This window comes from Rutilus rutilus (assembly GCF_951802725.1).
Source record: "Rutilus rutilus genome assembly, chromosome: 6".
NCBI classification, from domain to species: domain Eukaryota; kingdom Metazoa; phylum Chordata; class Actinopteri; order Cypriniformes; family Leuciscidae; genus Rutilus; species Rutilus rutilus.
Genome location: NC_140214.1, coordinates 42514683 through 42535955, shown reverse-complemented (window position 1 = coordinate 42535955; position 21273 = coordinate 42514683). Strand labels below are relative to the sequence as shown.

At 38.2% G+C, this 21273-nt stretch overlaps 1 protein-coding gene across 1 annotated transcript in view; it reads right to left on the bottom strand.

The window, feature by feature from the left end:
• LOC311292415 (ribonuclease inhibitor-like) overlaps positions 1 to 21273 on the bottom strand; it is a gene marked incomplete at its 5' end in the record, with an annotated part of 35411 nt that overhangs the window by 8367 nt on the left and 5771 nt on the right. The window contains one exon of the mRNA XM_084412083.1: positions 11335 to 11505. Within this exon, the coding sequence (XP_084268209.1) occupies positions 11335 to 11505 (171 nt within the window). The remainder of the gene's footprint in view (positions 1 to 11334; positions 11506 to 21273) is intronic.

Below are 21273 nucleotides of genomic sequence, written 5' to 3'. Positions count from 1 at the left end.
TTATTTTTTACAGCCATATTTGATCATATTTACCAAGGGGGCAAACAATTTTCCACACCACTGTAGATGAAGTATTTGTATGTATATTATATGTAATATGTAACGCCAGAGGAGAACTGGCCCCCGACTGAGCCTGGGTTCTCCCAAGGTTTTTTTTTCTCCATTGGGTCACCTGATGGAGTTTTAGGACACTATTAGGTCACTTGATGGAGTTTTTCGGTTCCTTGCCACTGTTGCCTTTGGCTTGCTCAGTTGGGGATATTCTGGGGATATCTAATTTGATTTTATCAATAAATTCCACTAGAAACAAACCTTGTTGTATTATTTTAATTTAATACTGTGAAGCTGCTTTGATACAATCTGTATTGTGAAAAGCGCTATACAAATATACTTGACTTGACTTGACTTGACATGTACCCATGGCCGCGGGAACTAGGGCTGCTGACAGCACGAGAATTTAAAATGATATGACTTGAAATAAAGTTTTTGTTTTTCAAAAGGTTTTTAATTTTCCACCTTTATTCATAAAATTGTTCAAAATATAATTTAGTTTTTATATGATGTCAAATCTGCAGAGTGTGGAACTGAGAAAAATGACTTTAAAGATTTTTAGTTGTCCCGCCAAATTAATTATAGGTAGGACACTGGAAATCTGGCAAATAGATGTTTTAGTAATGAAAATTATATAGGCCTACATAAAACAATCTTGAGCTCAAACTTGACTTTTGACCACTATTGTAAAGTTACTGTACTCTGCCTTTGTATTGTCAGCAAAAAGTGACTTCCACATTATTAATATTTGGTGGCTGATCAGCATTAACAAAATCATTATAGTAATACCTGTGTAAAATCTAGTGATCATGGCATTTATTTTGTATGATTTACAATTATTTATAACCATCTACTTATTGCTATCCTGGGCTTTGGTTGCATTCTGATGGCATTATTAATACATTTGACATGACAAAATACCTCCATAGATATATTAGTCCAGCGTTGGCTCGACCGTGTTCAGGGCGGTGCTGAAGGCGCCGGCGAAGTTTTGGCACTCTGCCAGCTAGATGCATGAGTGTTTCAACCAGGTCCAGTACCCGAACTGGGTGAGGCGGGGCTTTAGTTCTTGGTTGTATTCATCTGTTACGGCATGTGTAACATTTTTCTGTCAACTCTGCATAATCCTTAGCAATCAATATCGCACGTTTGTCGATGGAGCGGTTTCAGACCATAATAAATGTTCTGACCGCATTTGTGCAGGACAAAGCTCTGAGGACATCAGAAGTTAGAGGGACTGATGGCAGCTGTACAAAGTACACAGGCTACACCGTAATTTAAATTTTAATGGACAGTAAAACAAAGGCAGATAACCGTACAATCTGGTAGGTAGCATTATTTGATATAACACTGGCACAGTAACGTCATATTGACGCCGCGCGGATAAACAAAGGCAGAGTACCGTAACTCAATTTGAGCGTTCCAAAACACAGCCAAAGAGCGGTAACTGGTGTTACGGTGTTCTGCCTTGGTTTCTCATGGGCTTTTGGAAGTTACTGTTAAGACAACTCATTATTTTATCGAAAAAACAACGGAATTGATTCAAGATACACATCCACATGATAAAGGAGGTCTTGAATGTGCCAAAAATATAAATAACTCATTTTCGACCAAAAACGAAGTTGCGGTCTTTTGCCTTTGCACGGCAGAAATGTGGTTTTGTGATATTGAGAAATAAATATATTTCAAAAGTCGATCTGATGTAAATGACGTGACGTGACTATGCTAAAATTAGAATATTCAAACGAAAAAAACAAACTCAGCTAACTATGGCGAGTCAGAAGAGAATATCTGATTTCTTTACAAATCTATCAGAATTATAAAAAAGCAAATCTAAAAATGAATCGGACTATGATATGATATGATATGATATGATATATGATATACCGATGTGAGCGCTCTGAAAGCGGCATTAAAAGACTGCTTTAAAACTTTCACAGAGACCTCAAACAGAAAGCACAAAGGCTGTCTTTAAATTTAATTTCGTTTTGTATTAATTGTATCTTAATTTTCATCAACCATTTGCCTGGATTTAATAAATAAGAAGTAAATATAGCAGACAATATAATCAGGTCACGGAGGCGCCGGCGCGTGAACCTGGAGCTCGTCTCATAAATGAACCGAAACTCAGCGTATAAGGTAGCCTAATTGCCTCACAGACCTGAGACATATATAGAAAGCTTGAAATGTCTACTTTTAAACAGAACAATTCAAAATGAAAGAAAACAGACTGTTCTCTGCTTATGTAATCCGTATGAATTGTGCATTTCTCTCTGGCGCGTTTACTACTGCGAAGATCGCGAGTCAGCATCGTCAACTTCATCTTTGTAGCCGACACTGACACAGAAAACACTTGTTTATTAATAAACAATTAAAATATCTTCTTGCTATATTTGACATATTCATAATCATTACTTTTGCCGTTTCTTTGTGACAGCTTTTAGGTGCTTTATTGGCAGCGCCACCCTTACATGTTAAATGCACCACCGCATCAGCACCGAAAACATGGAGATTTTTTTCTTTTTGGGGGCATTTTGTTTGTGTTCAGTCTTTCTCAGTTGTCTTTAGGTTAACGTTTCAGTTAACAGTTTTTCAGTTTTCAGTAAATTTTTTCAGGGGTAGGCTACAGGAGCAGCATAGAGTACTCTCGCCGCTGTAGACGGTATGCTTTCTCTTGGTTCATGTCAGTCAGTATGAATTAATTTTGATTCTTTGAATATTTGACTATAAGTCGCAGGACTAGCCAAACTATGAAAAAAAGTGTGAATTATAGTCCGGAAAATACAGTAGTTAGCATCTTAATTTAGTCTTTGTTTTATTATTTTATTAGTTTTAACTAATTGTTAACTCAACAAATGCAAACAATCGCGTCGGCGCCTCCATGTCATGAAGTGCGCACTCCACACACCGCACAAACACTTGGATATGCACCTAATAATAGCGAACATTTATCAAAGTTAATATTTAGGTTAAAAGGTTAAAATTTTATTCTCTATTGATGGAGAATTCAAGATGGCGGCTTGCATGTAGACGTGTTTGTTAGTCTGTCCTCAATTTGTTTTAATCAAAGTATTATAATTAGCCTACTTTTCTCTGGTGTGCGCGGCCAAGTAACGATTTAATTAAAAACAGAAAATGCGTTTATTATTTTTATTCTTCATTTTGTGTTGCCGTACGACCTTATGGATTCCTGAGATTGGTATGCCCTTTTCGTGCTGAGGATACCGAAAGCAGCGACAGTGATCGTGAAGTAACCGCGCTTTATCAGCGGCCTCAATGGCATGATCTGTTTGCCGTGACTGCATCGGGATTGCTTAATGATCATGGCCCGACGCTTCGGCTTTCCTGGAGAGGCATTTCTCAAGAACTACTATTCTCTTCCGGTGATGTACCGAGTGGATTACGCTGTTTGTGGTCGCACGGGAATCAGAGCATCACAGCTAAAGCGACGCCTGCCTGTGGTAAAGATCCGACGACGGAATGCACAGGAAGGAGATCGTGGTTAGTTCTCATCATGCTTCTATTATCAGGCAATATTCACCCCAACCCGGGTCCAACGTTAGCCCAACTTCAAACGCCCGACGATTTCAAAGCATCAAACGGATTGCGCTTTTTTCATCTGAACGTGCGCAGCCTTATCAACAAAATGGACTCTTTAAGAGTTTGGGCTGACACGACTGGTGCAGATATAATGCTCTTTACTGAGACATGGATAAAAACATCAGTCACAAATGATATGATTAATATTGATGCATATAAAGTCTTCAGATCTGATCATGCAAAAAAAGGAGGAGTTGCTGCAATATATGTGAAATCTAATTTAAACTGTTCCTGCATACAGTCAATCAGCATACCAAATGGCCTTGAACTTTTAGCGCTCAAAGTAAATCTTTCTGGTTTGGATATTGTTGTGGCTGGATGTTATCGCCCGCCTTCTTCATCTTCAAGTGAGGTATGTACTTTACTTGCAGATTTCTTTCACGACTGGACTAAATATGAACTGATCATACTTGGCGATTTCAATTGGGACTGGTTGTCGTCATCTTCTGATCTTTTTAAAGAGACTTGTGACTCGGTACTTGGTACAGTTGATTATAGGGCTGTAATCAACCAAAGAAATTCTTGGTCGACTAAAGTCCTAAAATTTCCGACTAAAAATCGACTAAAAATGACGTTAGGAAAAAGAAAAAAAAAACTTTCAATTAATTAGCTGCGCACTGTGCGCCTTGTTGTCCGCCTAAATGAATTATAAATAAACATAAAAATCTAGTTGGCTATTTGCAGTATTAAATCGTTTTTGACCTAATTATTTTGCAATGAAATGAGTCTGACACACGAGTCTGTCGGCTCTGGCAGCGTTGCATCACGTGCACCTGCGCAATATCATAGCCTATGATTTCCGAAAATAGTACTATGTTGTCAACTAGTGATATCATGACAAGAACTTTTGAGGAATATGTAACATAATTTAGACAATTGTTTTTGTCATATGTATTATAATAACTGACAGACACTATCATTTCAGCCGCTCTGTGCAGCTCGCGAACATAGAATCAGCTTCGCGGCTGAGACACGGATAGACTATTAACTTATTATATTTATTAAACAAACCAGATCAAGTAATAATATTCAGCAAACCTTCTAGTAGCCTACTTTCTTCAATCTGTCTCTCTTCTCCAGTGGGTTGGGCTAATCCAAAAGAAGTGAAAACAAGGGGGGTGTTCTGAAGACAGACTGTTACCTGTGAAACAGGGGTGCTCTGAAAACACCCCCATTAGCAACTAGTGCTTTCTACCTGATGAAATGAACGCGGCAAGACTGATTAAATGAACGCGGCAAAACTGATTAAATGAACGCGGCAAAACTGATTAAATGAACGCGACAAAACTAATGAAATGAACGCGGCAAAAAATCAACCAATCAGAATTTTGGTCGAGCCAGAATGTATCGACCAAATAATCGACTAATCGACTGGGAGATTACAGCCCTAGTTGATTAATTCAACAACCAGGATGAATCAAAAGGATACAGATAGATCCACGTTACTGGATTTAATTTTAACTAATGCTTCCCATAAATATTCATCATTAGGTGTTTTTTGCAATGATATTAGTGATCACTGTGCAGTTGTCTGTGTGAGAAATTGTAAAACTTCCAGAATTTCACCGCGTTATATTTATAAAAGATTTTTTAAGCATTTTAATGAACAAGCTTTTCTACGCGATCTCTACCATAGTGATTTGGGTGTTGTTTCATGCATGCCAGATGTTATTCTGGCTTGGGATTATTTTAAATCGACATTCATATCCATATGTGATAAACACATTCCAATCAAAAGACTTAGGATAAGTGGTAAAAATAACCCTTGGTTCAATGACACTGTTTCTACCTTTATAAAACAGAGGAATGCTGCTTGGGCTAAGGCAAAGAACTCAAACAATTCTTTAAACTGGATCTCCTATAGAGCATTACAAAATAAATGCACAAAATTAATCAAAAGTGCAAAACATGATTATTATCTGTCTGCGATAAATGAAAATTTAAATAATCCCACAACGTTTTGGAAATTAGTCGTCTACTTCAGCATCAAATCTGTCATTTAAATTTCCAGACCTTCTTAAAGTTAATAATATTGTGGTTAAGGGCAAAGAAGCTATTGCAGATAATCTTAATAGTTATTTTATTTCAGTTGGCTCCACCTCTGAGTCTATTAATTCAGGTGTTAATACTTGTAAAGAATCTGCAGAACCTATCCAGTATTGCCTTTCACAATCATTTAATTTTGTGCCTATTACTACCGCACAGGTTTACGAATCTCTAATCAAACTAGATCCAAAAAAAAAAAGAAAAAGGCAGGAATCGATCACATTGAGCCCTATCTCCTAAAATTGGCAGCTGATCTCGTAGCAGAACCTATAGCCTCTTTATTTAATTTAAGTCCGTTCTCCAATACGGTCCCAAAAATGTGGAAATCGGCAATGGTTACTCCATTATTAAAGGGCGGAGATCTTGAAGATCCAAACAATTATCGTCCTATAGATTGCCAGTTTTAGCAAAAGTTTTCGAATCATTAATAAACGACCAATTAAAACAATATCTGTCAGCCAATAATAGTCTTCACGATTATCAGTCTGGATTCAGAACAGGACATAGTACCATTGCTGCAGCCATGTCAGTGTCAAATGATATTATAACCTCTCTAGATAGCAAAAAGTCATGTGCTGCTTTATTTGCCGATTTATCAAAAGCTTTCGATTCTGTAGATCATAAATTATTGTTACAGAGACTCAGGCCTTAGTGAAGCAGCTTTAAATTGGTTCGAAAATGATCTTTCAGATCGTACTCAATGTGTGTCCGTGGAAAACTACAATTCACTAGGGATGCACGATATTGCATTTTGGCCGATATTCAATATGCCGATATTTTCAAACTAATTTTGTCCGATCCCGATACCGATATATATACACATATTTTCCCCCTGATATATTTACACTTTAATTTTACTGAAGAGAAATCCAAGTCTCTCTCCTGTACTACCTTTACCGTATTACACTCATGTGTTGTAGATAAGGCAATACACAAGACAAACAAAACAACATTTGATTCTACCATAAATGTATAATTTTACAAATGTAGACAGACATTCACCCCTGAAAAATAGGCAAATTATTTCACTTTGAGAATAAATGATATGCCAGTGCCACATTTTATTTTTAAGTTCAGACTTCAAACTTCAGTCCTTAGGAGTAAAAAAAAAAAAATTCAAATAAATTTTTTTTACATCTTCTACTTGAACAGGTCTACCAAATGCTCCCCTGTTTTCAGTGCTGATGCAGTGGCGACCCGTTCATGTAACATGTAAGGGTGGCGCTGCCAATAAAGCAACTAAAAGCTGTCACAACGAACCGCAAAAGTAATGATTATGAATATGTCAAATATAGCAAGGAGACATTTTAATTGTTTATTAATGAACAAGTGTTTTCTGTGTCGGCTGCAAAGATGAAGCTGACGATGACTCGCGATCTTGTTCAATCTAGACAAAAATGTTGTCTCTTAGCGCTACGAAGACTCTAAAGGTATAACTTAACTAAAGGTGTACCATTTCTAGGCGTGTTCCCCGAACCATACCTTAGGAAGCTGCTTAAGAAATGCCTTCTTACGTGCGACGTTACCCGGTGCTGTCCGTGGCGATGCTGCTGAATCTGCTGATATCGACGGCTCGAGAATCAGTTATTCTCTCGTGCAGGGGCTGCTTCACTGCGTTATGTGAGAAAGTGCTGTTCTTTATTCACGAGTTCACACTTACGAATGATCAGAGAATAAATAGTTATGCGTATTTGGCGTGCTGTCCGGGGGGAGGGCTCCGAGCTCGGAAATTGGGCCCGAACCCAGAGTTCTCCCCCCGTATCTCTTAGTTAGGAAGATAACCAGGTAAGTGTGAGGAGATGGGGTGGTGGAGGGATGCTGAAAACTGTCAAGGATAATGGGTGAGTCGACAGTGAGTATTTATAGGCCTTTAATCATGCTGATTGAGTGGACCTGTTGATTACTGATTGCTGACAGCTGGTTGGAATGACTTGATTGTTTGATCATTAGAACGTGTTCCTCCCGAACTTTGTTAATAAAACATCATTAAGAGAAGCTCTTCAGAAATAGTGGAAACTGCATTTATTAGCACTCATGGGATATTATAAAAAATAATCCAAACTATAATAGCCTATAATAGCCTAGCCTACATATTTTAAAATTGTATCATATATTGCTGCCACAATAACCATTTCAAATGTTTACATGCTTTCTTCTCTTTCCCATTTTTGTTCGCTGAGGCGGAGCTGTGATGAAATATTGTTCTTCTAAATACTTTCCAGCATTCAGTAATAAAAGTGTACATCGTACGTACGGTGCTCGGCAGTGATCAAAAAGGATTTAAACAGTGAATTTTGAATAAAATAAAATCAATAAAATCACAGACGTACCCCTGTACATGTTGAAAATACCGTACGATGAGCCTGATGAAGACCTGAGGGTCGAAACGTTGCCTTAATAAACTCTTTTGGAGCAGTAATTTTCAGTGTGCGGACTTCACACTTCTTTATTTTGAAAATACCGTACGACCATGAGAGAAACAATTGCCGTCTGAATAGGGCTCAACTGGCAGTGCTTTCACTGGCCTTTGAAAGCTCTCTGCGGACGGCACGTCTTTTAGCACAACTATTCTCTGTATCGCTGCCATAGTTTGAGCAAACTCCCCAGCACAATCATTCCCTTTAAATATGGACTGCATTTATATAGCGCTTTCACAGACCTATGGCCACCAAAGCGCTTTACATACAGCCTCACATTCACCCATTCACTCACTCATTCATACACCGACGGCGGTGTCAGCCATGCAAGGCGCCATCCAGCTCATCGGGAGCAGCTGTGTCTTGCTCATGGACACCTCGACATTTGGTCAGGTGGAACCGGGGATTGAACCACCAAACCTCTGGTTTGTAGACAACCTACATGAACCACTGAGCCACTGCCGCCCCAAATAGACTCCTGAGCCTTTACTGCATATTGGTTTGCCAGCTGATGTACCTTTGGATAATGTAATTAAAAAGCTAACAACAATCAGTGTAATGACTATTTTATTCTTTGCATGAAAACACTTGAATTAGCCTGTTGCAGTGGTTCAGACCAACCTTCCGAACGCATGACTTACAGACAGAGGTGGGTAGTAACGAAGTACATTTACTTGAGTATTTTTGTGGAAAATTTTTACTTTTAAGAGTAGATTTGAATGTGGGTATTTTTACTTTAACTCGAGTACATTTCTAATGAAAAAACTGTACTTTTACTTCGTTACGTTGGACGACGTTCCTCTCGTTACTTTATTTTAATGCAATATGTGTTAAATGCGTAGTTTATTCCAAGCGCGCTGTATCTTTTTTCTGGGCTTGAGCGATGCTCAATTCACAAATGAATCACTCTTTTGAGTCGATTCTGTTCAAAGACTTCATCAAACAACAAGTTAGATCTGTCTAAATCGGTCCGCGAATCAGTTTGAATGATCTGTTCAGTTCCTGCACGCACTGAATCGTCTGAAGCGATTTCAATTCACACTCGACTCGGAGTCGTAACAGGAAGATTTAAGAACATCAAGAGCGTTAGATGAAGTGGCCGTGGACCTACAGTACAGTCAAGTGAGAGCAACTCTGCAAATGCATCATATTTTTGCCAGCGATGAAGATCTTTATTAGTTGATCATCTTCGTAAGCTGTCTGCGAATGAATGATTCCACAGGACGATATTCGATTTCATTTCACTCAGGTAATACATTTTACAACCAAACAGATTATTACGCCATAGCACTACTAGAAAGTATGACATTACCCATTTTTTGGACATATACATTAATTTATACATTAAATAAGCTACCATTGTTCACAGTTTATGAACACCCGCCATCCCGCGGTAGTGTGTGTGTATTGTTGCGCAGTGGCGTGCGAACTCAACTTGAAAACGAATGCCTTTGCCTGCGGTAGACACAGTTAACCAGTTTAAACATGCTTGCAGAAATATACATTTGATTATATTTTGGAGAACAGACAGAAGAAGATCCGTTGATGTACTTTTGTTTGTTTTTTTGTATTCAGATGTTAAAGGCACACTATGTAGAAATTGTGTTTTTGTCAAACAGCGACCCCTAGAGTCGCTGTGGAATACTTGCACTGTCGTAAATATCTGATTTACACTGTTCCACTATTACACTACCGATCTACACTATATAGCTCGTTTACACTATTTACAACCTCTACGTTAGGCTTATTTATGTCCTGATAATTATGTGAGATATTGAAAACTGTTCTCATGATAATCGCAGGAATCAACGTCAACAGCGTCGTCTGATATCCCTCAGGACTATGTGATAAATACACCTCACAACACCTGAGTTCAGCTGGCAAACTAGTTCGTGAGGCAAGCTAGGCAATAAAACATAACGCAGAAAACACGTAAGAGAAACGAGTGTTTGTTAGCAAGTCTGTTAACAGCTCTGATAATCGAAGCTATAGCTAGACATATGTGGAAATTATTGGACTGGTCTAATTATCAACAATGGATGAATGAACAGCATCGTAAAAAATGACAGCCTACTACAAGCAAGAGCAACAACATACAACGCTTATAGTTTACAAATAAGAGATTTATTTACTGGTCACTTCATGCGTTTTCTCAGATCGGATAGCTATCTGATTTATCAAAACGATTCCATTTACACCTGGTCACATAAATGTGTTTTTGCGAAACGGATTTAAATTCGATCTTCAATTCCCGCGCTATATGCAGATGAGCAACTGAGCATCTGTTCATCAAGCTAGCGTGCAAACTAACAAAAATCACAGTGAAAGTAAGTCGCAGACGCTAAACACACAATCATCATCATTAAAAGTAAAGATATGAAATGATCTTACCAGGGCTGTTGCTGCTCTCTCTTATTGCGGTCTTTGATTGTGAAATTTTAGCTGATGATCAATAAAATGCAGCTCAATCTGTTGCTTTCGGTGATGTGCACTCCATTAAATCTGCATATAGCGCGGGAATTGAAGATCGAATTTAAATCCGTTTCGCAAAAACACATTTATGTGACCAGGTGTAAATGGAATCGTTGATAAATCAGATAGCTATCCGATCTGACAATCTGAGAAATAAATTTTCCCTGCAGCAAACCCGGCGGCTTCATATCTGCATCCATGTTAGCACGTCACGTTACGTTTGATGTGGTAATTTCACAGTAGGCATACACACAGGTTCGAAGCCCCCTACAGTGCAATTCGGCTAGATATACATCTGCGCTAAAATATCAAGGTGAAAGTCATCATAGCTTGCGTAGTATAGACCCAGCTCCCAACCCAACTTTGAGAATAGATTAACGGCGATATTTTTTTTATCGCCCGATAAGAGTCTCACGTTAACGCAGCACGTTAACGCCAATAACGGCCCACCACTAATTATAAATAAACTTACCTTCACTGGATCTTATTACAGGCAGATACTGATCACAGATTTTTTAAATGCACTTATTAAATTTTTTACAAATTACAGTATATGCTGCACCAAAATTAGATATTTGTGAAATACAAATATTAAATTGAAAGCAGTTATGAACAAACATTGTTCTGCCTCTACAGTAACTGAAATAATTATTGACCCATGATCAAACTGTCTGTCTGGAAATATTATCATCAGCTAACATTACAACTAAACGTAAAGTAATATAATAAATAAATGAGCAATACTCACGTCAGTGTGTTGAGTTGACAGTGTTTATCCTGCAGTAGAGCAGAGATCTGATTCACTCGTGTGTCTCCTAGTTCATGTCCTCTCAGATTCAGCTCTCTCTGGAGTAACAGGTTTATACCCACAACTCTATTCACATACTGACAGGCTTCCTCAGCAGCAGGACTCACAAACCTGCAGAAGAGGCAATTCAGTTCTCAAATAAATGTCCATTGCATTACAAAAATGACTGATATGATAAAAAACTTCATTACTGTTTTAAAGACAAGCTCTAGTTAGTTATTTAGATGTCAAATTTTTCTTTAAACATTTAAATACACAAATAAACAAACTTAAAAGAAACTAGAGCGACACTCAGTCCTAAAGCAAACTCATAAGAACAGAAACGTCTCACAGAGCAGAAGGGCAAAAGCTCACTAGATCATGATTTTCAGTGTGAATACAGAGTGTGAAATTAAGATCTTTCTGTATTTTAAGCAGGAGGAGTGAGAAACGTCAGCACAGAGAAAACTGGCTTGTGAAACTGCATGTCTGTGAACATCTGGAGACTCATAGACCTGCTGTAGAGAGATGCAGTGAATCTGGGCTTGATGGAAAACTATTGTGTTCAGAAAACTATTTCATTAAATGAAGTTTAAAACGTAGATTCGGGAGGAGCCTAAACATTCAGTCCTGTCGATCATCATTACGAGCATACTATATGAGCAGCAGACACCACGTCATTTCATTGACAAATTCTTCCGATTGACAAATACTTCCGGCAGATGACCCCGCCCTGCCCTTTGAACCCTGTCCCAACCAACCCGACAGTGGCGGAGGCAGAAAGTGATGATGGGTGGGCCTCTAAAAGTGTGGGTGGGCCAGAATAATTCACATCATCCAATGTTTTTCAACTGGCTTAATTTGGGACTGTCCCTCAGTGGCACCAATTCACTAAAAGTCAAGGTATGGCAAGTTCAAGTGAATTTATTTAATCTAACAACAATACGTGACAATATCAATTCAAGAAAGTCAAAAACGACAGATAAGAACAAGACAAAACTGCAGTTACAACATTAACCAACAGCACCAACCCATTTAACACCTAAAAAATATATTTAAAACAATAATCACATATTTGGAAATTGGAAATAACCTGGTAACAGGCAGCTTTATGAATGAATCAAAATTCCCTTACGATTCTACAAAAAAAAGGTGAAATAGAGATCTCATAAATTAGTGAATTTGGTTGGTTTAAAATTCCCTATAGGCCTACATCACTTAGCAAACACGATGTATTTGATCTGTTTAAAGTTTATTTACCCCTTCACTATTTTTCTGTGACTGTCTTTGGGACAGTTTACACAAACATGGAAATTCAGTAATTATTTATTCACCTTGATGTTGTTTTAAAGCCTTATTACCTTATTTTTTATGGAACACAAAAATACATATAAAGAAATCCCTGCTGTGTTTTCATGCAGTTTAGATGTCATCCATTCAGATGTCATAAAATAATCCCATGCAAATCGTGCTATATTTGTTCTGAATGTATACTGGGTTTGACGAGAAACAAACCGAAAATGTTATTTATTATTAAGTGAAAATCTTGGCCTCGCCGTTGCTACATACACGCGAGCGCACAGCAGTTCACGCCACTGCACCCAGGAGAAATCAGCCTATGTTTTTTTTTTTTTTTTTTTAGGATTTCAGCTTTAATACATTTTAATTACACAAGCCTCCAGTATAAACCTCAGAAGAGTGTGTATTTATCTCTGTTGTGCTCAGGTCGTCAGACACTCAGAATGACAGTTTTTGCGTGAACGTTAGAACAAATAATAGGCCTATATACCCAAGTCAATGTATTATTATTTTCTTTTTGTATTAGTATTTAAAGATATTTAATTTACAACTAATTTAATCATTTTTATCTTGATGCAGTTTATTTATAATACATTTTTTAGCACTTGGGTATGGCAAGGTGGTTTCCAGTATAAGCACTGCCAGGTTCTGCAACAGAGAGGACCCAGAAACGAAGAATTCAAATCAACAATGCATTTATTGAAAATCAACTTTTAAGCAGTCGGGCAGCCGAGTCCCGAGCCACCAACAGGGCTGAGGCTAAATGGGGGATCTGTTAACCAGGCAGAAGGGTTTGCAATGTTGCTTTATTTGTGTAATTCCACTGGCTGCCACTAGTGTAGTAGCAGAAACCACATACTTCACCTTTAATCACTCATTTTAAGCGCTATTGCTCAGTGCGGAAAAAGGAAAACAAAAACATGGCAGGAGAGAGAGACCCGAGTCCTGACAAACAACTAAGTTATATTACAATGTCTGAGTCCTGTATCGGCAACCTGCCATTCACGTGGCTTATATACATTTCAGAAAACCCCTTGCTCACAAATATCATATGCAAAAAATATTGCATAACCATGCCACGGCGGGCCAGACTAAAAACCCACAGCTTACCTTGTATGGCTGATGTTTGTTCTAAACAAGTCAGAGTCGCCTGGGTTTTGAATTGAAGATGTTGATCTCGTCATAAACTAATTAGCCTATCTGTTAGTTCTCTTTTCAAACGACAAAAGTGTCAAGTTGTTACGGCGTCCTGTCATTTTTGTCAAGATGTTTTTCTTTATTAAATGCATCATAGAAAGTGGTTTAGCCATTTTTGTAATAATATAAATAGGGCACTGCTAGTTGAAATCCGGATATTTGTGTGAAGAAGAACATTACTACTGGGCGCTGGCGTGTGACGTAACTGAAGAGACGAAATAACATGTTCTTATTAAAATTAGGATAGAGTTTTAATGCATGAAAAATCCTCGATTCGCAAAGTAGAGAATGTATCCGTCTCTTCTCTCCTCACGCTCACAGACGCCCTTCCAAGCAATTTCCCGATGATTTTGTAACGATTTCATGCCTAAGCGGTGCTTAAACTTATATTGACCTGGGTCGCTCGTTGTGTTCTGTCTTACGGGTTGTATTTCCACAGCACGAAGGTAATTAAGATCTACTTTTCATGAATCAACTGGATTTTTTTGGTCAACTGGCATTTGTTATGGGCAGTCAAACTGCACTTTTTTTTGCACGCTCAAAGTTTAAGTGTATACTGATTACATTTGCCTATGTAAAAAAAATTCTTCTTACAAAAAACTCAAGTGTAGTTTGATCTCTAATTCAGACAAATATTGTTCTATTCTGCTAGTTAAGATCTTCCCGACTATATAAATAACACAAAACTATCTGTTGAGTATAATGCTTTCACAGATCACATTTTCAAGTAAAGTGTTCATTTTTCATGCCATGAAAATAGAGCATTCCTAATATGTCAGCAAATTTAAAAGCTGTTGTCAAGAATTGGTTATATTCCTTATATTCACTGTATAAGTAAGATTCTAAGCCTTAAATGACACCCCCTTTCTGGCTTGTCAAACAGATGGCCATGATGTCTTTTAGATCCAGCAGCTCATGTGTTGTATTGTCATTATTAGTAGTATCTTTTAATAAGAATTATTATCTTTTTCTTTTTTTTTTTTTTACCAAAAAACTGAATGACCAACAATATCTTAAGCACCACCACCAGTCCTAAGTTCAGTTAAAATGACAAATATGCATTCATGCATGATCATCAAGTTTTAGTTCTAATTTCTAAAGTTATATCATTAAATAATGCGGTAACACTTTACAATACTGGTGCACTAATATGCATTAATTCATGCTTAACTAATGTACAGATAATCATGAGTTAATGTATGACTCATAAATAACTTAACCATTAATTAATGATTACTGCATCAGCAACTAATAAAGATTCTTCATGGTTAATATATTAAGTAATATATGAATTGTTATTAATTAAATGTGTCATAATGTATTCATTTCTTAATAACATTTTATTAACTAAAAGTGTAAATTAATGTGTTCATTACCACAATTGGTCAAAGCAATGTACTTCAGCTTCCAGTTGTCTGCTTTAATTAATCATTAACTAATGATTTGCAAATGTATCATTATGTTATGACTTTACTTGTTGAGGCACATGACTATTAACTAATTGTTAAGTAATATGCCATTTATGGGTTTTGAGAGTTTGCACATGCAGTGAATGTAATGTCGGTGAATGTGTGTGATGGACGGGTGAGTTGGGCTGCACACAAATATCAGCACACCAGAATCTGAACTCCTGACGCTGTTACACTGTGTTTACACTGGACGAGACCAGCTCTACACTGGACATGACAGACCATTGCAAGTCCATTTGTCCTTCGTAACTGTTGTATTACAAATTTATTAAATGTTTAATTTAGGTTCCAATACAATAGTATATAAACTGAGAAAGTTTAGGAGACTTTAGCATTTGAGGTATAACTGATGATTATATCAGCTGTTAAACAGAGTTTCCAGCAAGAGATTCCTGCCTGACCTGTTTTTCTCTATTGTAAGTTAAATGAGTCAGATTACTGAGACTCTCCTTTTGTCTTTAATGGCTCTTGGAGCCCGAGCCCCAGCCCCGGTCATTGAATAGTTATGCTGATTGGATTAGCCTCTATGCATTTGAATAGTTATGCTGATTGGATTAGCCTCTATGCGTTTGAATAGTTATGCTGATTGGATTAGGATTGGTAACACTCTAGAGTCTAGGGCGTGTTCCTAAACCTGTTTCGAGTGTATCCACCTATTTATTAACTCCAAAACAAATGTGACTAATAATACTAATTCGTGATTTCTCCTTTTGAAATGTTAATACAAAAACAGCAAAAGCAAGTCATTGCTACCACATCTTATGCTTGCAATTATTTCATAAATAAAGCAGAACATATAGCAGGATTTTAAATCCAAATTGCTCTCTTTCAAATTCTGCCTTCAGAGATTTAGGAAATTGGCTCCATATACAGGCCCGTCATGCACGCCAGTGCCTCTACGTGGACCTGACATCCGAGTAAATCTTCCTCTCAATCATACCCATTTATCCACAAACTAATTTTTGTCAACAGTGCCCAGCTATTAAGAGCCGACAAATTCCCTCCTTATCAAAAGCATCCAAATATCTGAACCCATCCCTTTAGATTTTCGTCACTCGTAGGGCCCTATTTTAACTATCTAAGCGCATGGCCTAAAGCGTAGGGCGCAAGTTCACTTAGGGCGTGTCCGAATCCACTTTTGTTAGTTTAACGACGGGAACAATGGTCGGCGCACCAGCCACATGGTCTAAAAGGGTTGTCCCTATTCTCTTAGTGAGTAATGGGTGTGTTTTGGGATTTGCGTGCATTAAACCAATCAGAGTCTCATCTCCCATTCCCCTTAAATGCCAGTTGCGCTCGCGCCATGGCAGATTCGCTATTTACATGACGGAATTTGATAGTGGAAAGACCAAAGCCGTCTCCAGAGCGCAAACGGAACTGCTCGTGTGCGAGTTAAAAGTGTGCAAGCAGACCATCTACGGCAGAGGTCCTTAATTAGCTGGTTGAGCCTGGTTCAGGTGTTTGATTAGGGTTGGAGCGAAACTCTACAGGAGAGTGGGCCTCCAGGAGCAGGGTTGAAGACCTATGATCTACGGAAAAAAACGGATTCCACCATATGTACACAATAATAATCTTTTACATTGTAATCCTTTTCATTTTAATATTTGGCATGTTTGTGTGCTGCTGTGTGCCCCTGTGTGTTTAATAAGCAGAATGTACACACGTTGTGGACCCGCCTATAGGCGCACACATTACTAAAATGGTAAAAATGGTAAATGGACTGCATTTATATAGCGCTTTCACAGACCCAATGGCCACCAAAGCGCTTTACAATATTGCCTCACATTCACCCATTCACTCACTCATTCATACACCGACGGCGGTGTCAGCCATGCAAGGCGATCCAGCTCGTCGGGAGCAGCTGGGGTTAGGTGTCTTGCTCAAGGACACCTCGACACTTGGTCAGGTGGAACCGGGGATTGAACCACCAACCTTCCGGTTTGTAGACAATCTACATGAACCACTGAGCCACTGCCGCCCCTACTAACGGCAACGCCCCTACCTACTACTAACGCGCTCTTTAAATAAAACATAATAATATTGTGCCATTGACTTTCCAGGTTTCAGATGGTCAATGATGAGTCTATTTCTGTTGCCTCAAAATAGCAACGCACCAACAATGCGCCAGAACACACCTTGTTTCAGACCAGCACACCCATGGGCAAACAAATGGGCGCAAATGCATTTGCTATTTAAACAATGTGGCGCAGGACGTGAAAAATGACAACTGCGTCGGACTGAAACTAGCAAAAAACACTTGCATCGCGCTTGCCGCTGCATTGTGCCAGGTGTAAGATAGAGCCCGTACAGTGTTAAGCAAACTGATTATTTCTCCTCTGTTCAGGTAGTCACTAAGAAAACACCACCAGAACAATCAACACTCTATTCATCCTCACATTCTTCAGATTTCTCAGATGCGCAGAATCTACTTGCAGTTCTACAATTTGATCCGCAGATCCATTTAGTCTTTCTCCAATCTTTAAGTACTATACAGAGACACTATCCACTTTAATTTCAAGCATTGCAAAACGGATCAGTTAATGAGCAACCATTCAATATTGTTAATTTACCCACACCCCTCCAACCTAACAGTCTGTTTCCTTATTTTCAGCTCACAAAAGTTCCAGAATTTTATTTCCTGCTGATCCCCTCTTCGTTGACGACAATAATACTCCCATCTCTTTAAAAAACATTCTTTCAAAACGCTCTCCAAACAGACAATTTCAAACTAATGACACAGACAAGCTCACCAATTACCCATTCAGCAATGTAGCTGCTGCGAACATGTTCATTAATCAATCAATTCCACCTGCTTTCCTCCTTACCTATGCAATTGCAGAATTTATTTTCCCCCTCCACCCTATAGCTCCGTCAGCCTATCTCTGTTCAAGTGCTGCGAGCCCACCTAGCATGGGTTTCCCTTCAGGTTCTCCAGTTAACCCTCTGGGGACCAAAAACGCGCCCGCGCGTTTTGCTCGTTTTTTTTTTTAGCAATGAAAAATAAACACAAAATGCTCTGTTAATTTTGATCTTTAATTTTCGTGTTATACATCAATCGATCCTGTTCAGTTTCTATTTTTTTTCTGTATACTCACAATAAAAATAAAGTGTTTTGCTTTTTGACAAATAAAGAAACTTTAACATGATGCGATTTCTGCCTTCTCTCTGTCAGTAAACTCCCATTTGAAACGCGTTCGAAAATGATCTATAACTCCGCGAAAATTCAGTCAAACAGGCAAACAGACCCACGGGCATAAAGCTTGAGATCGCATCTTTTAAATGAAGTAATTTATATAAAAAACAAATATTATCAGCTTCTGTAATCTGTATAAAAAGAGAGCGATTCCAGTCGAGCTCATTACGAGCTCATTGACTTTAATTGGTTCACGCCTACTCACGGAGCGCGCTATTCACAAGATAATGTGTTAAGCCATCTATGCAAAACAGGTAAACGCCCCCAAGCAAATGCATTAAACGCTTCAAGTTTCATCATTCAGTCACCTGCGTGTTGGGAAGATGACACGGTACACCGGTGCGGAAGCCCTTCAGCTCGTCCTGGATACTAGCGACGAAGAGTCCAGATTTTCATAAGAAGAGGAGCGCGACTACTCTGATGACGACCGTTTGTATTTTGAAGAGTGAATTGATCCAGCCGTGGATAGAATTTCGGATGAGTAAGTATTTATTCTTACTTGCATTAGTTGACAAGCTATTCAAAACCTGAGCTTACATATTATACTGGGTGGACTTGCCATCCAGAGTATTGACATTTGATATCTCCCTATATTCAACACGATCTAATGAAAGTGCACATCTATACCATGAATTTAATATCTCGTACCATTTCAACGTCAAAAATGGTTTTTTTTGTGTACATATGCTACACCCCTTGGTTAAGAAAATTTGTATTTGTATGTGTAGCCTAGCAGTAAATGATATGTTTAGATCATTATGTATGAAAGATAGAATTTAGAAATTATTTTAGAAAGTAGGCCTAGTAGGTGTTTAGATTATATTTTGACTATATAAATGCTGCCTCATTATCATTAACGATGCATGCTCGCAAATATCAGTTGTAAATGTGTGTAAATGTGCTGAAATGTGTAAATATACCCAGTTAATGAAGTGCACAAATGTGTTAGGCTAATGTTTGCGGTGTGCCTCTCCGGTAATGGCCCATTGACACGCATATAGGCTTATTGCACGCGTCTAAAATTATTTACATCAGTTATTCATTATAGACTAATGCTACTATAGTTATATTTATGTAATAATATTCTTCAACTTTTTTAAAAGGAATGTAGCTTCATCACTACCTCCGCCTGCAACTCGGAGTGCGCTTAGCAACACAGTCAGAAATCAGAAAGAGTAAGTACATATTTACCAACTGCCTTTACTTTTGTTTATTTTCCTCACATTTGATTTGCTTAGAGCCCGCATCAACGAGCATTTACTGTGAGATACCTGCCTTTACTTTTGTTTATTTATCGCTCACAATTGCTTTGTTTATAGCCGACTGATTATTTATTTTGGTCACATTTGATTTGCTTAGAGCCCGCATCAACGGGGCATAAGCATTTACTGTGAGATACCTGCCTTTACTTTTGATTTTACAAAATTACAATAAAACAGATTGAAAAAAAAAACATTTGAATCTCCTCATTCTTTGTTAAGGCTGCCTCACTTGATGGCCCATTAGCACTTGGGGGAGCGTCTATGTCACACCCCTGGTCTGAATCTCATTAATATTGATGACCCATTACCACTCCCACGCATAAACCTCTTCTGACAAAAAAACTGTTTTACAATGTTTAAATCAATGTAGTGTTTTATGTGAAAAATTAGGCAGGATGATTTTCACATAATTTTGAAGCTAGAATTCAAAGGGACAACATCCATTAGTCAAAAGTCTTGTGGACACATATTTAATATGTGTTTTGTGTTCTTAAATCAGCAACTTTCATTTAATTTTTTTCCAATAACCACGCATAAACATTATTCTCTTAAAAATACAAACATCTACATACACGTTGCTCGCATATTATGGTAGCCCTGTTTGTGCTATATAGAGTGAATTTACACCTTTGCCATTAACATGTTTATAAATAACTGAAAAAAGCACAAATGTCAGAGCATGTCAGAACATCTCAACGATCCCAAAAACAGCTTGGTCCCCAGAGGGTTAAACTTACATTTCTCACTGCCGCAGCAGTGCTTTCTCCCCTCATCAAAATATATTTCTCTCATTACCGCAGTAGTGATTTCACCTACTGGCCTAACACCAGCTTTCAGAGTAAACTTCGTTTCTCACTGCCGCAGCAGTGATTTCAGCCACCGCTCTCACGCCAGCTTTCAGGGTACATCCAGGCCCGTCGCCAAGGGGGGTATTGTGATGACACAAAGTTCCCCCCTAATCATCATGGTCATTCAGTGAATTTACTATTGACAGCAAATAACCTTAATTCAGTGGATTTGGCCATGATGTCTTCAGCAGTAGGTTATTTAGCTCACAGGAGCACTAATATCGACAATGGTAAGTTTAAATTGTCTTCAGTATTATGAATCGGAAATCAGTCGGAGCCGCAACAGGCAAGGCTAACCCCTGGCCACGGACTTAATGATGAGGTGGTGACGCATTCATGTAACCAGTGGGTGACGTCACTGCCAATTACACTAAAAAACTGTCACAAAGAACCGGCAAAAGTAATGATTATGAATGTGACTATGATTATGAATATAGCAAGGAGACATTTTAATAGTTTATTAATAAACTAGTGTTTTCTGTGTCAGTGTCAGTTGACGATCCTGACTTGCCATGTTCGCAGTAGTGAACACGCCTCTAGAGAGAAATGCACATTTCATACGATACGGATTACATAAGCAGAGAGTATAGCCAACTGTTTCTTTTCATTTTGAATTGTTTTGTTTGATTTAG